General features: G+C 36.9%; 2 protein-coding genes across 3 annotated transcripts in view; one reads left to right on the top strand and one right to left on the bottom strand.

The window, feature by feature from the left end:
- Positions 1-5178, top strand: part of necab2 (N-terminal EF-hand calcium binding protein 2) — a 107081-nt gene extending 101903 nt beyond the window's left edge. For both annotated transcript variants that reach the window (XM_023351427.1, XM_023351419.1), the window contains one exon: positions 660-5178. In XM_023351427.1, coding sequence (XP_023207195.1) covers positions 660-688 — 29 coding nt within the window. In that variant the 3' untranslated portion in view covers positions 689-5178. The remainder of the gene's footprint in view (positions 1-659) is intronic.
- A 1249-nt stretch (positions 5179-6427) lies between these two features.
- On the bottom strand, positions 6428-15016 carry LOC102224533 (putative sodium-coupled neutral amino acid transporter 8). The gene is made up of 10 exons (XM_005814774.2): positions 14762-15016; positions 12673-12871; positions 11331-11487; positions 11068-11172; positions 10287-10344; positions 9011-9125; positions 8770-8917; positions 8285-8487; positions 8154-8205; positions 6428-6755 (listed from the first exon to the last, which is right to left on the bottom strand). Exons 1-10 carry the CDS (start codon positions 14957-14959, stop codon positions 6653-6655), a joined length of 1338 nt encoding a protein of 445 aa, XP_005814831.1. The 5' UTR covers positions 14960-15016; the 3' UTR covers positions 6428-6652.
- Positions 15017-21299: the final 6283 nt, after the last annotated feature.

Raw genomic sequence — 21299 nt, 5'->3', positions numbered from 1 at the left:
AGTAAATTACAAAAAAGAAATTAAGGCTATTTGTAGAATCCAACCTGGCCCTGGGGAAAAAATATTTTCTGCTTTTTAAAGCATGAATTAACTGTATCATTTAATGTTTAATCAGCCAACACCAGGCCCGTATAGCCAGGAAATAACTGTTGAAACCACATATTTACTTGCACCACATCGTTATAGAGCATCCAAAGCACCTCTGAATTTACTTGCCTCAGTTAATGTTAGTGTTCATGATTTTACAACATTAATAAAAGACTGAAGCAGCATTGATATCGATGAGCGACTTCTAAAGCTAAAACTACTGCTGACCAAAAGGAACAACAGTCCTTTAGATCTGGCATAAAACCAAACAGCATTTAAAAAACTAATCACACACATAGTCAAACATGATAGTGGAGAAATAATGATATCAGTTTGTTTTGCTGCTTCAGGCCCAGATTGAGATGCATCTTTGAACTGGAAGTGCAGCAATAGACTTGATGCTTAATCAGCCCATTTTGATCTGAATCTTCACTATTCAGTTGTTGACTAACAACATGGCTATTTTTGAACAATTTGAATAAAACTCATCTTCAAGACTTGTCAGGCTATTTCTCATCATACCTTGAATAACTTTCCCAGTCTCAAAGCTTCTTCTTTGTTTCTTTCTGCAGCCGCCTGGTGCAGCGTGAACAGGGATTGAGCATGAAGATGGTGGACTACACGCCAAGACTCCTCCTGGACACTTTCTTTTATTCCAACCTGTTTACTGTCCCTCCTCCTCCCTTTATCCTTTAACTCTTTTTGTAAGTACATGTTTACATAGTGCAAAGGAAGGGCATCATCTGTAGAGAAAACTGTTCAATTTAATGTGAGAATACAAAACATGTTTGCAATGGGATGATTTGATGCTTAAAGTAGCTCTGAGCCACTTTGAGGTAGAGTTTATGTAGCAAGGATTATGAGGTTGTAAGTCATGTAGCAAAGTCTGTTTTTGGATTATACATTGGCATTTTTTTTTTACAACACTTTATGATGGTGTCACCATAAACAGCTCATCCTCCTAACCTTCTTTAACAAGTTGCAGCTAACTCTACATTTCTGAAAACATTACCCTCACCTTGGCCATTTTAAGCTCACTGATTAGGACCATCAGCAGCCATAAATGTCAATTTAGTTTGCACTCTCAGGAAAAATGCAAGCATCTGATAGCTGCCTCTCTAGTTAAGGTTATGCAACTGGAAACTATTCAAAAGAAAATTAGGACAATATAAAAATCAAACACCAGTAGCTCCCACCAAGCTCACATCAAATGGCTTTTTGCAATGCTGTATTGATATAAGACTTGTGTTTGTTTCATGTAAGAAAAAATGATGACAGACCAGTTGGTTTTACTGCTCCAGATACTACACAATAACATCCCAAAAACACTGCAGTATGCACTGCTTCCAAGTCCATCTTACTTTAGAGAGCATCAAATTTCTTCCATGCATACAGCCCAGGAACTAGTTTTAGGGATGCTGCATGTCAGATTTTCAACAGTTGCTACATATTAGTGGGATTTAAATTGTCTAATTTGTATCCACAGTTAAGTAGTCTTAATTGTCATGCTTCAGCAGAGCAGCCTTAAAAATGTCTATTTGAAAAAAAAAAATCAGGCTTCTTTTTTTAAGGAGCATTCTGATAAATAATGGCTGCTGTGGGTGTAATGAGTAAATAAATACACCTGAGCAACAAAACAGCAGTCATCTTGTAGTGAGACAGACCCTGAAAGGAGCTAGCCAGAAAATCTTTTCACAAAGATTCAGCGATAACCTTCTATTCATTGTTTTTCATATGGCTTTGTTTTATTTCCTTAATTTATGAGCAGTTTATTTTTGTTGGGACAAAGATTTTGGAGAAAGAAAAAGTGAAGCACCTTGCTGCTTTTCATGCAACTCACTTAGTCTACTTTTTGCCTTGGTCAACAATTGGTGATGGGTAGCTCATATTAGTGGTGACTGACTAGCAGAGGTTGTACATAGTAAAACGGTGTTCTATTCTGATTATATTTGTATTTATCGACACGTCTCAGTGATATGGTGTAAATTCTTTCTCGGTGAAAGTGGATTCAGGGGGTGCAGCAGTTTCTCTTCAGTTTGTTTAAAATCTGTGACAAAGTCTGATTTAAAGCCTTAAACATTAAAAAAAAACATTGAACTGGTTTTGAACATTTGCTGGACCTTTGATTTCAAGTAAACAAGCTTGTGTGAAATGCACTTGAAATTTGTCCATGAATATTGTAGAAAAATAACCAGTTTCCTTGACATATAATCACATTCACAATATGTATTTCACTTTTTGTATGAAAAATCAGTAAGTGCAGTTACTATGGCATTACCACAAAACCACCCTGATACAAGAGTTTACATACCTGCATGGGTGTTTTGGCCACAGAATATACAATGCTTCACTTAAACATTCAGCTGTTAAATGAAAATTGTAATTATGTGAAGACAGAGGAGTCTAAGGTTTTTTCTGATTTTGGGGAGTCTAATTAGGCCACTTGGAAACCGCCACCATTGTAAAGCAATCAGACTAAAAAAGCACAATGTAAAAAAAAATAAAAAATAAGTTTATATAGTGACCAACATGAAAGTATTTAGAAATCAATAGTATTGCCATTGGCTTCCACTTCAGTCCTTGTTTGACTCACTTTCACCTGCACTTCTGCTTCCTACTGACGCTCCAAGAGCGTCAGTAGTAGAAAGTTGGGAATCAATCCTCACTGGCACTTCTGTCAATCCAGCACCAAGTCCGTCTTTTAGGGCGCTGGGCTGCCCTGAGCAGAGTCGGGACTCTGGGACTTGCAGAATAATAATATCCAGCTGCCGAAATACTTTTGTTACTGTGGATTTCTAATACAGACGTGTGAATTGTTTTCAGTAACCTCAGAGGTTTAAAGGGACCCTGCAGAGGTTTTGATCTCTTGAGCTATAAAATGGTGTTTTTAGAGAAGAACTGGGCCTATTGAATAGTTAGAAATTAGGTGCCATTTTTGAAGTCATTAAAGTTTAGAGCAGCCATCTTTAAAAGTATTTTTTCTCCCTTGTTTACAGTAGGTATTAACATTGCTGAAACCATGACTCTATAGTACACCCTACTTTCCAATTCACAAAAGTGCGTGCCAATTTGGTTTCACATCCATGTTAAAATGTTTTAAGGAATAAAATTTACAGTACTAATAAATACTAACAAACCCTATTCAGTGACAACTTTGAACCTTGCCGTAAAGCAGACTTAAAGCTAATGACAGAAAGCACAATGTAAACAGTGGCTGAGAGCTCAGCATGCTCCAACAGATAAAAAGAAGCTGTTGTCTGACTACACATAAATATGAACAAACAAGATTAAAATAAACAGGAAAGCAAAATATTTTTTCAGGAACACATTTATCTGTGTCCTGTGGGTATTGTCCTATCGATATCTTGGGATATCGATAGGACAATGAATCATATGATTCATTTTTACTTGCATTGCTTAGAGTTACACATTTTTAATGCTGATCCAACATTAAACCTACTTGTGGTTCCTCTGCTAGCCTGAGCCTAACTTTAACATACCAACATTTGACTCCTTATTCTTGACCAATTTATAGCCTTTCATACGACAATGCATTGCATCTAACAGCTGATTGCATACCTCAACAACTTAACATTTAAACTCCTCTTCTGAATGGTATGAGTTTCTACAAGTTACTAAAGCAAATCATAATCCATACAGACACCAAGAAGTTACGTTTTTTGTATCAAAATAAATACTTTTTCGTATCCGCTGATGCCACTCTGGCAATGTTGAAAGCGTCAGTAAAAATATTTGTATCCATCCCGCAAACTGCCATCCAACATTGAGACACAAAGACTCTAAATTAATTGAGCTGCCCAGGCTGCTATGCCTACATTAATGGAAACATGAACAATCTAGCTGGAAAGCTAAAGAAGATAAAATGGAGATACAAATTTTTTAACTCAAACAATCCTTATTTGTTTGAGGAAATGGAGACTGTAACGATTGATAAGTCTAAACATGTCATTTTAAATATGTAGTTTTTAAACCCATTTTGTTTTTCATTTGCTGGAAGGTTTTCAAGCAGTTATTTGGCTACAATGCATTCCCAGCGTAAAATAATGCCTTCCTAATTTGCTCAATTTTAGCAGCGTTGTATTTAATCTTTGCTGTGCATTAAATCATTTTAAGCCCCCCTCAAAAAAAACCCAGTAAAAATGGTCGTTTCGATTAAATCTCCACAGGAAGTCTTTTAACTTCTCACAGTTTAAAGTAGAAATTAGTCAAAACATGAACCATGTTTGCTTTCTATAAGTTGAAGTACTCCAGTAAAAACGAAGCCATATCACATGAATTGGTGTTTACCTACAGCTTACTGAAAGCCATAAGCTTTACAGTGTTCAGCGCAGCCCATGCGGTCTAATCGAGGATTCTTTCTTGGGGTTGAAAGTTGATGATGATTTAGAGGTAAAAAAAAAATATGAGTACTGTTTCCTGTTAATACATTCCTGAATGTCCCTGAGACTGTGTTCTTTTTCCACCCTTCTCCCGCCTCTTCCTCAGTGCTTTGTCATACAATGAAAGAGTTATGCCGTTGAACTGTTTCACACCAGTATGGCGTGAATGTTAGCTGCAGGAAAGAAAAAAAAACAAACAAAAACAGATCTGATGTTGCTGTTATCAGAGTCTGTCGTCAAGCGATACAAAAAGCCAATCAGGAATTTGCCAAAATATCAGACATCAAGGCCATAACTCTTCCTTTCTATGGCGGTGTTCTTTTCTATCCTTCTATTGAGTGCATGTCAACTGAATGTCCAGTAATGTAGTATTAGGCCATGCTACTCCAATAGGTTTTGTGCATTTCTTACCTTATTTATTTTCTAGTATTCCTATGAAGAAAACAGACTAAAAATGTATTATATAAATACATATATAAGAAAGATGACATAAAGGAATGAATTATCACTTTTATGGCAATGTTTGATGAAATATTAATTCTTAATGTATGTTTCAGTAAAACTGCTTTCTCTTCAAATGTAGAGACTTATTGCAGGGATGCAAGTATGATCTTTGGTCTTTGAAGAATATCTTGTTGAAATTCTAGATGATGTAGAGTGATACAATTCAATAAAACTATAAAGCTGAAAATTGTATTGTTGGGAGTTTTTGAATTAGAAAGGGTGGGGAGTTGATCACAGCTGGTTATTCAACTTGTCTTTATCGGTTGTAATAAAAGAAATTAACTGTGAACCAAGAATTCACATCAAGGCTACTTAAAAATACTTAGTAATTCTTTCTAAAATTTACAGCAAGATCAATTTATTATGATTGACATTTTAAACCACTAAGAACTAAGATTGTCCTCAGATTTTTTGAAAGCATTCTGATTATCCCAAAGACATCTGGAAAAATATTCTGTGGACTAACCAGACAGGAAAACTTGAAGGACATGGTCACAACATCAGATTGTGACCTTAAGCTCAGGGCGCTTGGGTTATGCATCAGGATAATAGTCCAAAGCAAAGCAGCAGGTCCACCTCTGAGTAACAACCACACACACACAAATAATCACAAGTTTTGGACAATGCTGTGGTGTGTACCTTATAACGGGCCACTCCTATTTGAAGAGTTGTTATTTAACTGCACTGAAAGCCTTTCAGAGATTAGCAGGCTAAAGTTTTTCCCCAGCCAACTAACGACCTACTGCCAATTTCCACAAATACTAGGTTCTGGTTCCTGGCCAGAAGTGAAATTTCTTTTGAACATGGGGCTGAATTACACTTTAGCCCAAAACAGGTAATAATTTGAAAATTATTTTTTGTATTTAATCAGAAGTCCTGGAAATATTCCCACTTACACATTCATTCTTAAATCTGTGCTAATTAAAAACAATTCAGTTGTCTTTTAATTGTATTAATTCTTTTGCTAATTATTTGGACTTGAGCAATTATTTGTACCAATCAATAAAAAGGGTAGTTTTGCCTTGGTTGGCCCCGACAGGTGACCAAAAGGCAAATGCCTAAAATCTAAGGATGCCAGTCATATCAATAAACCCCATGTATTTTGACGCATTTTTAATTTAATAAATCAGATAAATATGAATTGCATGTTTTGATGCACGGATCGGGATGACTGGATATTTTTTTTCATTTTCTATGAATTCTGCTAAACTATTTCTTTCAAAAAAACCTACACGACATTTTCTCTTTTTCCTTCTATGGTCCTGGCAGGACAGGCCTCAATCAGAAATCTAAATTGGCAAAGAAAAATATGATGGGTGTAACTGAAGTTTGGACCCCTTCTTGATAAAATGAATAAAAACAGTGCTCAACAAATAGCAAGAAAACACTTTCAATCAGTCATGGACACAGTAGCAGAAAGTTGTTTTTTTTTTTTGTCACAGTGCAGTTGTAATCGATAAATTCACATAAAAAAAGATCTTCGACAGCACCGTTTTACTGGCTGTGTCCCAGTGCATTGAAAGCATTGAGCTGAAAGCTGTAGGCGTGTATGTGTGTGTGTCCTCAGTATTCAGTTTCTGTTGTCCGTCACTCAAGAGTCATAACTGACCTCAGGAGGAGCAAAACAGTTCAGACTTATTCACAGAAGGTTCCCTGAGAGGTCAGATCTTTCCAAGGAGCTCCATGACAGCGACGGTGGTGCTTTGACCAAAAATAAAGGCTCCACAGATCAGGGTAACTGCTCCCCAAATGGTAAGGGTGATTCTGGAAAGAATTGGAAAAAAAAAAAATAATACATCAGTATACAAGTTTACATTTCATGACAGAATAACCACAGCTGGGTAGAGAAAACTTTTAAACATAATCAATACAACTACAAACCTTCAATTACATTAAGATGCTCATGTATACATGTCCTCTGTACTGGCAGATTAACTGTTGAAAAAATACAGGCAATCAAAACATGCCTAGTTGTGGTTAATTTTAGAAATGTATTAAGAAGATCTACAATTATCCACAAAATGTTCTACAAGTTTGTGGGGGTTTTTGCCTGCATAAGATTCCATTAAATCTTAGTTTAATTAAATATGATTTAATTTAACTAAATATGAAATATAATTAAATTTAATATTTATTCATATTATTAATAAATTAATAGAATTAAATTGTATTTGATTTCACTACAGACCGCTGTAGAGACCAACAAGTAGACTCAAAGCTCTGTATTTATGTGTCCATCTTCCTGAATCTCCTTCATAGCCATGAGATTTGGATCACAACTACAAGATCAAGATGCAATTTCTCCTGACGCATCCCACTGGGAGGAGTCTCTGGGGCTGACCCGGAACTTGCTGGAGGGACCATCATATCCCGTGAGGCCCAGAAACAACTTGGGACATTTCAAGAATGAGCTAGAAAGTGCTGAGGAGGGTTATCCGGGATGCCCTTCTGGACACGTTACCACGGCAACCCAATAGTTATAAAACAGTGGATGACTGTTTAAAAATATTAAGTCTAATATTCATCAATCACCTAAAAAGAAATTGTTTGTACTGTAATGCAAGTGTTTTTCAAGAATGAAACGCTGTCACCTGAGTTTTACAGCATTTAAATTCAGTCTTGTGGCGGGGGGGGGGGTGAAAAAGTAAATGGGACGTTTAAAATATTTGAAAATATCTTCACACATACACAGACCAAAATATTGCAAATAAAGTATTATTTTTCCATAATACTGCCACATTTATTTTCATATATGTAAACCATTTTTTTTACCTATAAGGTGCTTAAGGTAAAAAAAAAAAACAACATTTTTTGTATTTATTTTAGTTTTTATTTTCTTTTGCAGACAAGCTGAACCAATTCATTGAGGCTCATAGAAATTAAGCAATAATAAGAATTCAAAAAGAGCTAAAACTGAAACCATATTTTTTTGGATAGTAAGAAATAATAAATACTGATGTATTAACTGGTTGTCCCTCTACACTAGGTGTTGGCACTTTCTTTTATTTATTGGTTTTAGCTCTGCTTTGGGTTTGCACAGATCTAATCAAATTATGTTGACTCACTACAGGGAATGATAAAAAAAACAGCAGCTTAAACTGATGAGTATTCAGATTAATTCACAGTTAAATTCATTAACATTTAGATGAAGCTTGTCCTCACCTGGTCTTGCAGGACACTGGCTCAGATTGCATGGCAAACATCAAACAGAGTCCTGTAGAAACAAACACACACACTCTTTAACAGAACAGCAACTGGTTTTATTGAACGTCCCTACATGACAAGATCTCTACCTGGGAATATAAAGATGAAAAAGGCACTGATTCCTCCGATGACACTGATAACTTTACTGATGTCTGGTACAAACACAGCAATGAGTAGTGTCGTCATTATCCACAGAACCGTCAGAACCCATCGGCTGCGACATTCAAACTTCACCATCAGCGCCTCGTCCCGTCTCCTCCACCGACTCAGCAGAGGGTCCTGAATCACTGATCTGATGTGTTCAAAACGCAATGTAGCCAAACACAACATTAAAATACATAATGAGACTTGATAGACACAACAGAATGTGTACAGCAGAGAGAAGTCAGATTGAGTTTGGAGAATCACAGAGGAAAGAAGCCGCTAATCTGCTGAAGGGCCATCTCTCTGGATTAGAGAACCGCCCCAAAATAGAGAAACTATCCAGTAAGTAACAATTGTATGGACAGGAAATTCCTGGTTGAAATTATAGCCAAGAGAGGCTCACACTGGTTTTAAAAGCAACATGGCTGACCTGCCCAGCAACACGATGATAGGATAGATGGTGATGATGGAGACTCCAAACAGCAGTCTGGCAACGAGCATGAGTTTGTCATGACTGGAGTACGACATTAAAATATCCGGAGCCACAGTCTTTCCAAATGTCAGGTACCCATAAACCCCTAAAGCAAAAACCAAGGAACGTTGCCTCTATAAGTTCACTGTTGTGTTATGGGGGGAAACAAAGTCACAGGTGAAACAGAAGGTGATCTGACCTGTGAGGGAGTAAATAATGAGACAGATAATCATTGCAACCACAGAGACAAAGGCCCAGTGAGAAAGCCGCTGGTTCTCCATGCTGCTGTAGATGGCGATGGAAGCCTCATGGCACTGCAAGAAGAGAAACTCCTCTTATGCTATGTTGAACAATCAGTTGAAAAGGTTACAGGATCACAATAACCAGAATGAACATCCAAATTACATTTCTCTTTTTAAATCAATCTGCAAAAGAGTTGAACTGAATGACAAAATTCCCCAGCATGTCAAACTAAAATTAAATTCAGTCTACAGTAGCACCCTTTATGGTCGAGAGAAATTTCTTGGCCATGTTTTTATTCAAAAGACTTTTTCTTCCAGTAAGCAATAAAGTTTAATTAGCCCTTGTCCACTCTGTAGTGAAAGTTCATGCTGAAACATTGTAAATTAATCTCCAACCTTTAATACAATGCAGTTAAGATATGAAATTTGGCTCTGTAACCTAAGCTATCACACACTTGGTAATTATATAATAGAATGCATGACTATAATATGCTACACTCGACATTATTAAATCCAGCATAATAAGAAACGGTTTTAAGTCACAAACCTGGGGCACTGGTTTCTTTCCACCGGGGACATAACTTGTAGATCATCATATGAAACCATGTTGCTGATGTGATTCCAGCATGGAGTCAAGAGTTAAAGGAAAGCTCAGAGTTCAGGAACATCTCAGAGTTAAGCCATCAAGATTTCAGGATTCTCACTCCTGTCCCAGCTGCCATCAGCTGCTTTAAAATCTCCCTTCTCTATTCGTCCCTTCCCCTTAGATCAGGACCTCATCAGCTCTTTTTTCAACTCTCTGCACAGCAATCACTCACCCTGACAGAGTGTTAGTGTGAGAAGAAATGTATCAATTGAGTTGCACTTTCCTTTGGCTTTATTAGATCCTACTGACAGCAGCCTTCAGGGGTTACAAGGGCAAACTGGGCAGTTGCACATAAATCCGTCCTCCTTCAGACTGACAGAATGAGCTCCGAGCTCACACTCTGCAATATTAAACATTACAAAGTTGACAGAGAAGGTCAACCTGCTAACCTTACACTGTATGGAAACACTTTTTCTGAGAAAGCGCAAACTTCCAAATCAATATACAAGATTTAAACCAACTTCTTTACTGAAATACAGAACACACAGCTGCACAGAGTGATCCACAGTTTTGCAATACCCTGATGCTGACATGTGAAACCAGTCTCAAATGGTCCTGAAAAAACTAAAGCAAATTGTTGAACTCACCTGGAAACCAAAGCAGATGGTTGGGATCACGCTGAACATCGATTCCCAGGCGCCAGTCCTGTGAACACATCAAGACTTTATCTGGAGTTTTTGTTATAATCAGCACATTTAATGATGTTCCTCCCCATAGCCATTCATCTTCCTACTCTTGTCCTTACTCCATCTTTAGAAGCCAAGTATAACCATCTGAAGATATCCAGAATCTCATTCTTTGAGTCATCATATTTCCTGCTTTGCTTTCTGGTTCAGCTCTTTCTCTACCACAACAAACCTGAGCACCTCCTGCATTACGGAAGAAAAAGCCCCAATCCATCTGCCCATCTCTCACTCCATCCTACCAAAGCTCATAAACAAGGCACTTATATACCCCCACCCAGCAGGAGCAGGCCTTTTTCTGATCAAGATCTATGGTCACATGCTGTGAAACGCTCCAAACCACACTGAAAATTGTGACCCAAAGAAACCAACAGAGCTGCAAAATCAGTAAAAAGCAAAGATGAAACCCTGAAGTTCCCAAACCAGACACCCTCCTCTCAACAACTAAACTTTCAGATCCCATCCATGACCACAAATGGATTCAGTGACATGAGATATTAATCTTTGTAAAGTCGTTCCTGCACTGCATTTAGTAATATTTCACAACTGACATATAGCTCAATGTAATGGGCAAGTAAGTCAGTGATGGAGAGAGTTTAAACAGTGATGTCTGATTTAGATTCTAAGGAGATTTATGGTTAAACCAAGTAAAAGATAGCTCAAATAACGGATGTGTTTCACGTACCCACTGGAATAGAAAGGGCTTCTGTGATCTGGAACATTCGGCATGGTGAAGTACTTTATGATTATGGATACTGTCAGGTAGGTTGCCGCTACAGTACCCAGAACACTATCAGAGGACCAAGAAAACAGTTTTAGGCTGACCATACTGCATTAGGGCATCCTTTGTTAATTATTTACATTGCTTCAGTTGGTAACTGTTGTTTGAGCCACATCTGTGGTCCTATGGAAAAGAAAATTACTTAAAAAGGAGATAAATTACACAACCTGGTGTATTTTTGGATGGCGATCTCCTTGGGGATGGACATTGGCATGATGAGGAAGAAGCAGAGCAGAACTAGGGCAAATCGGTGGTCAGTGTAAAAATGATACGGCATCTCAGATTTTGGCAGAGCAGTCACCAGCTCATAGAGAGTGTTGCACACTAAAGGACAGAAATCAGATACAAAAACAGAAGTTTAGGATGCATATTTCATTAAGATGTTTATTTTGAGTCTCTGTTAAGCATGAGTAACAATCGCTTAAATTATGTTAGACAAAATATCTATTTTATTATCTTAATAATTTGAAATTTCTCTGAGGTTGTTATTTCATTGTGCCTGGGCAAATATAGACTGTAGTGAAGAATTTTGATTAATTCTGAACACTGCATCTGGTCCAACTAAAGAGGGCACAAAAAGACATTAAATCAGAAGAAAGTTTCATTCAATGTGATAATCTGAAGAAAGTGATGATACCTCTGACATCCTCAAGCAAGTTAGATTGGCATCATAGTGGTACATTTCAAAAAATATTGTGAAAATGTTTAATATTCTTTATCACTAATCATCAAGATTATAAGAAACAAAGACTTGGTATAGATCTTTGCGTGATGATTCTGTATAATATATGAGTTTCACTCTTTTGAGATGAATGGCAAGAAATATTTGCACTTTCACACAGTATCCTAATTTATTTAGATGTACCTGTAATAATAATAATATTAAATATTAAAATTGTGAGATTTTTGTTTTGGACATAATAAAACAATAACGCTGAAACAATTAAATACTTCGAAAAAAAATCATTAAATGTTCTGCTCAATCATAGCACTTTGTTACAGCTATAAAACTTGAACAATAGTAAATATAAATAACTTTGACTATTGATTTGTTGAACTGTTTTCAATCACTCCATAATTACGCACATTTTTTGTTATTAAATACAGTTAGAATGGAACAGGTGCAATTTCAAAAAAATAAAAATGGAAAGAGGAATTTGGGGAAAAAAATAAAACTGAATTTCATAGAGAAAGTCTCATCTTTTCCTCAAGCTAATTTGTCACTTTAGTGTTGCTTGACTATTTACATGTTTTAAGCATGTTTACTTTAAATATGCTGCTATATTTACTATAATTATCTTGACAAGATGTTCATGATCCAAATTGGCTATAATATATTATAAATCAATAATAAGCCGATATGCAGTCATATACAGTCCTAAAACAAAGCAATTATCTCACTAAGTATGAATACAATTGTCACCAAACTTAAAGAAAAACACACATCTGGACCAAGGGAACGAACATTAGCTGCAGAAGTGCAGACCTAAAAAGACAATCATTACTCACACTTTTCCAGCTGGTCATTCACTACGACCAGAAAGGCCACAGAGATCATGAAAAGGTTGAAGATGAAGCAGATCTCACACAACTGTCCAATGGCCGTGCCGCACAGCTCCTTCACCACCGCCTGGTAGGTGTGTTGACGACTGATAGAGGAGGAATAACCCAGAATGATCAGGCCACTGATCAGGAACACGAGCGAGATCTGAGGACAGAAACGCATGACTGCAACACTTGGCTTTTGAGGGAATTTGTTTTCCCTCAAACAAATCCCTCATATATTATAGTATGAAGCAATGTCATGTTTTTGAAAAGATATCATGATTTGAATAATCAAATTACTCACATTCTTGATCATCCACAGTTTTCAGAAAATTCGTTTTTGTTTTTTTTTTTATTTGCAGAAGCCAATTAAGATCAATGATTTTTATGTCTTGTAGAGCTATGGAGAAGTTTACTGTAAACAAAATATGGATGTAAAAGGCATGTTTAGATTAAAAAAACAACTGTTGCTATGTTTAGATGCATCTACAAGACTTAATCCACATCTGTTTTTGTTAATATTACATCTCATACCAACTAGCTATAAATAGCATCTAGCACTAAACAAATTAAACAGTTAAGCACCGGACACCTCTGCAATATTTAGCAGTCAGGCAAGCATAAATCACTAATGAAACAACAAAACGGTGTAATAAGGCTGAGGGCAGTGCCATGGGAGTGCTGATAACCAGTACATACATCTGCCTCCAGATACCTGTGGTATATTATAGTATGGCAAATTGTTTCATGTCTGTTCAGGTAAGCAGCCAGAATACTTAAGAGCCATATGGTAGAGTAAGAAAACAGAAGGCTTTTGCCTTGCTATAACCTGCTAGGTTTTTGCTGTAAAAATATCTCTTGTTGCATTTAGGTCGCCTTTCCAGTCACATACCAGTACACCATCAGAGATCAAATGTGTATTAAACAGACAAAGTTGCCTGAAATCACCTTCCTCCATCCCAAAGAAGTCAAGACAGGCATATTATCTGAACACTTCTCTATTTTGTATTAGCTTTTTGGAATGTAAGGGAAATTGGTTGCAGTGTTTTGGAGTATTTATCAAGAGTATTAATCCCCCCCAAGAACTCATTTCAATAGGGGTCACACCTGTTTCAAAGGTAAGGCTAATATGCCAGAACGATTTTTTTAAGCCATTCAAAAAAGATTTCGAAACTTAGTCCTTTAGAGGTAAAATTAGAACATGATGAAATCACTTCAATATTCTGTTCTGCACATAGCAATTTAATCCTGTTGTTGCATTTAAAAATATTTGAGAGTTAGTAGCACTTCATCTTCTTATACAAATAAGACAAATTATTACCCAACAACTTTGTTTAAATTTTTAAACTTTCTGATATCTTCAGTAAATTAATAACATCCTTATTTCAAACACAGCGACACTAAACATTAACTGCTAAGTACAATATGTGTCATTTAAAATTTTGTGTTCAATGTAAAGAACATTTATATTGAATGCAATATGTAATAATTTTGCAAGTCAAACAAGTTTGAAGAACAGCCAAGATAAAACAAAATACTTCATTTTGAATGCAGAGCTCAGATTTAAAGTACTTCAGCAGTTCAGGGCCAACAAATAATTTTTCACCTTTGCATCTTTAAGGATGGCTATTTATTCCCAAGAAGAGCAAAGAATCCAACATTTCTTTTTACAAGAACGGATACTTTTAAAACTGTAACCAGAGATAAGAGCAGAGTTTTCATTTAGTCCACAATAAAGATAAATATAGTTCAAGAATAATGGTATTCATGTCCAAGCTGCACACTAATCTCTTTGTATTGTGGGACAAACTTAAAACAGAGTCAGAAAAACTCCATAAGAAAATTAAATAGAGCTGAAGTCAGAGCTAAAGATATCTCAGGTGAAACAAATCAGGTTAATTTACCTACAATTCTGCATCACAAATTCGAAATATCTATAAACGTCACCCCATGTAGAGATAAATATTACTTTTAAACTAATGTCTTCTTTCTAACCTTAAGACAACACTTTTTTCTTATTGTTTTAAGCATCTTAAAATGAGAGCGCTCTCACCAGCTCCACGGTGACCGCGCTCCGAACGCCCCCGGCTCTAGCGAACGCCCAGGGGAAGTTCAGCAGTCCGGCGCCCAAAGCGGACTTCAGCATGATGAAGACGGCTCCCATGGAGCCCAGCCGGGGCCCCACGTCTAGCGGTGGCTTGGCAGAGGTTGAGGCCAGCAGGCTGATGCTCTCCCTAGCTAACTCTTCCATGCTCGGGTCGGCAGAAGAATCGCAGCGAGATTCGGTGTCCGCCAGAGCGGCACTCTGAACACCGACGGCCGCCCACTGAACCAGGTGAGCCCCGGATAGAGGGGAGGGTCGGTCTGTAGGCCAGCTGCTGCCTTCAGGGACTGCTCGGAAGCTTAACATTTATTGTACGCCTGTGTACAAAACATGAGATGCATTGATTTTTAATTTATGACTTTTTTTTTGTTAAACAACATCTTATATCTATGATTTTAAGATGCTACAAGTCTTGATTTATTTTATTTTTTTTGTTCAATAAGTGATAAATTCATCGTTTGAGTTACGAACTACTAGATATTCTAAAAGAGTTCTAGGGCATCAAAGCAAACTTAATGCACACAAAGTAATATAATTAGTTCATTATATTAGTAATTAATGTTAGTAAACAAACAAAGAACTAATCAAAGCTAGTCCTTTCTGACATTGATCGAGATGGTCATTATAAACATGACCATTACACTTATTTTTGTAATATTTATCTTCTCTACAGTTATATTCTTTATTTCAATACTCTCATGGATTACATCTGCTACACCAGGGTATAAGTATTCTAATATTTTAGATTTTTACTTTTGTAATTTTGATGTATAGTGGGATTCACTAATAGTTGGGGCCTGCCATGCAAAGCAATGGCAGGAACCTATTACTATTCTCCCAACAAGGGTTTCTTTATTGGGGCCTGCCATGCAAAGCAATGGCAGGAACCTATTACTATTGTCGGAGAGAAGCGTCTCTTTAAGTATTATTGGGGCCTGCCATGCAAAGCAATGGCAGGAACCTATTACTATTGTCGGAGAGAAGCGTCTCTTTAAGTATTATTCTTTATTTTTCTTCCGTAACCGTTAATGCGGCTCATACCGCTGGGTGCACACCTACAAATGAGGTATCAAAACGTGCAGAAAATTCACGCCATTGGAGCTATTACTTCTGGTGGGATTTGGGCTTAACGTGGCGACATAATTCGCAAAAAACTACGAAAAAAACCCCATTATAACTCAATGGGAAAAATCCTAGAAATACCCTATTTTTGAGGATTTGCTGTGTCGTCACAAATTCACCTAGAAATGCCATTCAAATTTCATTTTGTAGATACGTCTGTGATCTCTTCGAAAGTGAAGACGGCTCGTCGATACCAGTTACGGTTTGTCCACAATTTGCCTCTAAGCGACCCAAACTTTCTCATTTTTGCTGAAATTACAGTGACAGCCCATCTCGGTTCATATCTGGGCACAACATTTCTTTCTCTCATCGCTGTAAATGCTCTGAGTGAGGTACAGATATGAATCTCGGGACTATCGCAGAAGACACATTGAACTGTCATACGCTCGAAACGCTTTTCGAATATGTATTACGGTTCCCGAACAAGAAGGATTTGTTTCCAATGCTTTTTTTCAGTAAAGTGTGTTTGCTCAAACACACTTGTGTGTTTGAGAGCTCACAGCTCAGAGCTCACACCTGCTGAGACCATTATTTGCCATAGCAACGGAACTCAAGAGGCTATTGGCTGCTGATTTGGACTACGAATACGCATCGCTGTAGTTCTATCTATCCTCAGTTGAAACAGATCAGGACTGAGAACTGGCCTTTAGAACTACTGCTGCTATGGGCTGTATATAACTGATTTAACTCAGTAACTGTTACACATGGGATTAGTTTGGAACTTTAAAATGGAGCATAATAATAATTTCAAAATAAAAGCCTTGAATAGTTTTACATCAGGTAATTGCTGTTTTTGGCTTTATTTGACGTTTTCATCCAAAGCACTGTTACACATGGGATTACTTTGGAACTTTAAAATGGAGAATAATAATAATTTCAAAATAAAAGCCTTGAATATTTTTACATCAGGTAATTGCTTTTTTTGGCCGTATATGACTTTTTCATCCGAAGCAATGTTACACATGGGATTAGTTCGGAACTTTAAAATGGAGCATAATAATAATTTCAAAATAAAAGCCTTGAATATTTTTACATCAGGTAATTGCTGTTTTTGGCTTTATGTGACTTTTTCATCCAAAGCACTGTTACACGTGGTATTAGTTTGGCCCTTTAAAATGAAGCTTAACAAAAATTTCAAAATAAAAGCCTTGAATATTTTTACATGACGTAATTGCTCTTTTTGGCTTTATTTGACTTTTTCATCCAAAGCACTCTTACACGTGGTATTAGTTCAGAACTTTAAAATGAAGCATACTGAAAATTTCAAAATAAAAGCCTTGAATATTTTACATGAAGTAATTGCTCTTTTTGGCCGTATATGACTTTTTCATCCAAAGCAATGTTACACATGGGATTAGTTCGGAACTTTAAAATGGAGCATAATAATAATTTCAAAATAAAAGCCTTGAATGTTGTTACATCAGGTAATTGCTGTTTTTGGCTTTATGTGACTTTTTCATCCAAAGCAATGTTACACGTGGTATTAGTTCGGAACTTTAAAATGGAGCATAATAATAATTTCAAAATAAAAGCCTTGAATATTTTTACATCATGCAATTGCTGTTTTTGTCTTTGTATGACTTTTTCATCCAAAGCACTGTTACACATGTGATTAGTTCGGAACTTTAAAATTAAGCATAATAATAATTTCAAAATAAAAACCTTGAATATTTTTACATCAGGTCATTGCTCTTTTTGGCTTTGTATGACTTTTTCATCCAAAGCACTGTTACACATGGGATTCGTTCGGAACTTTAAAATGGAGCATAATAATAATTTCAAAATAAAAGCCTTGAATATTTTTACATCATGTAATTGCGGTTTTTGGCTTTATGTGACATTTTTATCCAAAGCACTGTTACACAATGGAATAGTTTGGCCCTCTGAAATGAAGCATACTGAAAATTTCAAAATAAAAGCCTTGAATATTTTTACATCATGTAATTGCTCTTTTTGGCCGTATATGACTTTTTCATCCAAAGCACTGTTACACATGGGATTAGTTTGGAACTTTGAAATGGAGCATAATAATAATTTCAAAATAAAAGCCTTGAATATTTTTACATCATGTAATTGCTGTTTTCAGCATTATATAACTATTTTTACCCAAGGACTATTACGCATGGGATTAGTTTGGCCCTTTGAAATGAAGTTTAACAAAACTTCCAAAATAAAAGCCTCGACAACATTTTAAATCGTACCGAACGGTGCACGTCCGCCTCGCTTAACGTTCTTGCGGTTCTCCGCGTGCCACTGCTTACGTCGCGGCGTTCTTTGGCGTCGACGCCGATTTGTGGCGCGACGACGCCGGGCCCGAACCCCACGGCCGCGCCTTGGCAGGCCCCGGCTAAATTTCTTCCGAAATTTTCTAGTTGGGGCCTGCCATGCAAATGGCAGGAACCTATTACTATTGTCGGAGAGAAGTGTCTCTTTATTTATTTTTCTTCCGTAACCGTTAATGCGGCTCATACCGCTGGGTGCACACCTACAAATGAGGTATCAAAACGTGCAGAAAATTCACGCCATGATTGCTATTACTTTTGGTGGGATTTGGGCTTAACGTGGCGACATAATTCGCAAAAAACTACGAAAAAAATCCCATTATAAGTCAATGGGAAAAATCCTAGAAATACCCTATTTTACCCTATTTTTGAGGATTTTCTGTGTCGTCACAAATTCACCTAGAAATGCCATTCAAATTTCATTTTGTAGATACGTCTGTGATCTCTTCGAAAGTGAAGACGGCTCGTCGATACCAGTTACGGTTTGTCCACAATTTGCCTCTAAGCGACCCAAAGTTTCTCATTTTTCTTCAAATTAGAGTGACAGCAGACCTCGGTTCATATCTGGGCACAACATTTCTTTCTCTCATCACTGTAAATGCTCTGAGTGAGGTACAGATATGAATCTCGGGACTATCGCAGAAGACACATTGAACTGTCATACGCTTAAAACGCTTTTCGAATATGTATTACGGTTCCCGAACAAGAAGGATTTGTTTCCAATGCTTTTTTTCAGTAAAGTGTGTTTGCTCAAACACACTTGTGTGTTTGAGCGCTCAGAGCTCAGAGCTCACACCTGCTGAGACCATTATTTGCCATAGCAACGGATCTCAAGAGGCTATTGGCTGCTGGTTAGGACTACGAATACGCATCACTGTAGTTCTATCTATAGTGGAATACTCAGTTGAAACAGAGGAGGACTGAACTGGCCTTTAGAACTGCTATGGGCTGTATATAACTGATTTAACTCAGTAACTGTTACACATGGGATTAGTTTGGAACTTTAAAATTAAGCATACTGAAAATTTCAAAATAAAAGCCTTGAATATTTTACATGACGTAATTGCTCTTTTTGGCCGTATATGACTTTTTCATCCAAAGCACTGTTACACATGGGATTAGTTCGGAACTTTCAAATGGAGCATAATAATAATTTCAAAATAAAAGCCTTGAATATTTTTACATCAACTACTTTTGTTTTGAGCATTATATAACTGATTTAACCCAATGACTATTACACATGGGATTAGTTTGGCCCTTTAAAATGAAGCATACTGAAAATTTCAAAATAAAAGCCTTGAATATTTTTACATCATGTAATTGCTCTTTTTGGCCGTATATGACTTTTTCATCCAAAGCACTGTTACACATGGGATTAGTTCGGAACTTTAAAATGGAGCATAATAATAATTTCAAATTAAAAGCCTTGAATATTGTTACATCAACTACTTGTGTTTTGAGCATTATATAACTGATTTTATCCAATGACTGTTATTCATGGGATTAGGTTGGCCCATTGAAATGAAGCATACTGAAAATTTCAAAATAAAAGCCTTGAATATTTTTACATCATGTAATTGCTCTTTTTTGGCTTTATTTGACTTTTTCATCCAAAGCACTGTTACACATGGTATTAGTTCAGAACTTTAAAATGAAGCGTAATGAAAATTTCAAAATAAAAGCCTTGAATATTTTTAAATCAGGTAATTGCTGTTTTTGGCTTTATGTGACTTTTTCATCCAAAGCACTGTTACACATGGTATTAGTTTGGCCCTTTGAAATGAAGCATACTGAAAATGTCAAAATAAAAGCCTTGAATATTTTTACATGACGTAATTGCTCTTTTTGGCTTTATTTGACTTTTTCATCCAAAGCACTGTTACACGTGGTATTAGTTCGGAACTTTAAAATGAAGCATACTGAAAATTTCAAAATAAAAGCCTTGAATATTTTTACATGACGTAATTGCTCTTTTTGGCTTTATTTGACTTTTTCATCCAAAGCACTGTTACACATGGAATTAGTTTGTCCCTTTGAAATGAAGCATACTGAAAATTTCAAAATAAAAGCCTTGAAGATTTTTACATGACGTAATTGCTCTTTTTGGCTTTATTTGACTTTTTCATCCAAAGCACTCTTACACGTGGTATTAGTTCAGAACTTTAAAATGAAGCATACTGAAAATTTCAAAATAAAAGCCTTGAATATTTTTACATCAGCTACTTGCGTTTTGAGCATTATATAACTATTTTAACCCAAGGACTATTACGCATGGGATTAGTTTGGCCCTTTGAAATGAAGTTTAACAAAACTTCCAAAATAAAAGCCTCGACAACATTTTAAATCGTACCGAACGGTGCGCGTCCGCCTCGCTCGACGTTCTTGCGGTTCTCCGCGTGCCGCTGATCGCGTCGCGGCGTCCTTTGGCGTCGACGCCGATTTCTGGCGTGACGACGCCGGGCCCATGCCCCCCGGGCGCGCCTCGGCAGGCCCCGGCTAAATTTCTTCCGAAATTTACTAGTTGGGGCCTGCCATGCAAAGCAATGGCAGGAACCTATTACTATTGTCGGAGAGAAGCGTCTCTTTAAGTATTATTATAATTCTTTATTTTTCTTCCGTAACCGTTAATGCGGCTCGTACCGCTGGGTGCACACCTACAAATGAGGTATCAAAACGTGCAGAAAATTCACGCCATTGGAGCTATTACTTGTGGTGGGATTTGGGCTTAACGTGGCGACATAATTCGCAAAAAACTACGAAAAAAACCCCATTATAACTCAATGGGAAAAATCCTAGAAATACCCTATTTTTGAGGATTTGCTGTGTCGTCACAAATTCACCTAGAAATGCCATTCAAATTTCATTTTGTAGATACGTCTGTGATCTCTTCGAAAGTGAAGACGGCTCGTCGATACCAGTTACGGTTTGTCCACAATTTGCCTCTAAGCGACCCAAAGTTTCTCATTTTTGCTCATATTAGAGTGACAGCCGACCTCGGTTCATATCTGGGCACAACATTTCTTTCTCTCATCACTGTAAATGCTCTGAGTGAGGTACAGATATGAATCTCGGGACTATCGCAG

This window comes from Xiphophorus maculatus, chromosome 2, assembly GCF_002775205.1.
Source record: "Xiphophorus maculatus strain JP 163 A chromosome 2, X_maculatus-5.0-male, whole genome shotgun sequence".
In the NCBI taxonomy this organism is placed as follows: Eukaryota; Metazoa; Chordata; class Actinopteri; order Cyprinodontiformes; family Poeciliidae; genus Xiphophorus; species Xiphophorus maculatus.
Note: the sequence above shows the minus strand (reverse complement) of the source record. Positions and strands in the feature narration are given on the sequence as shown.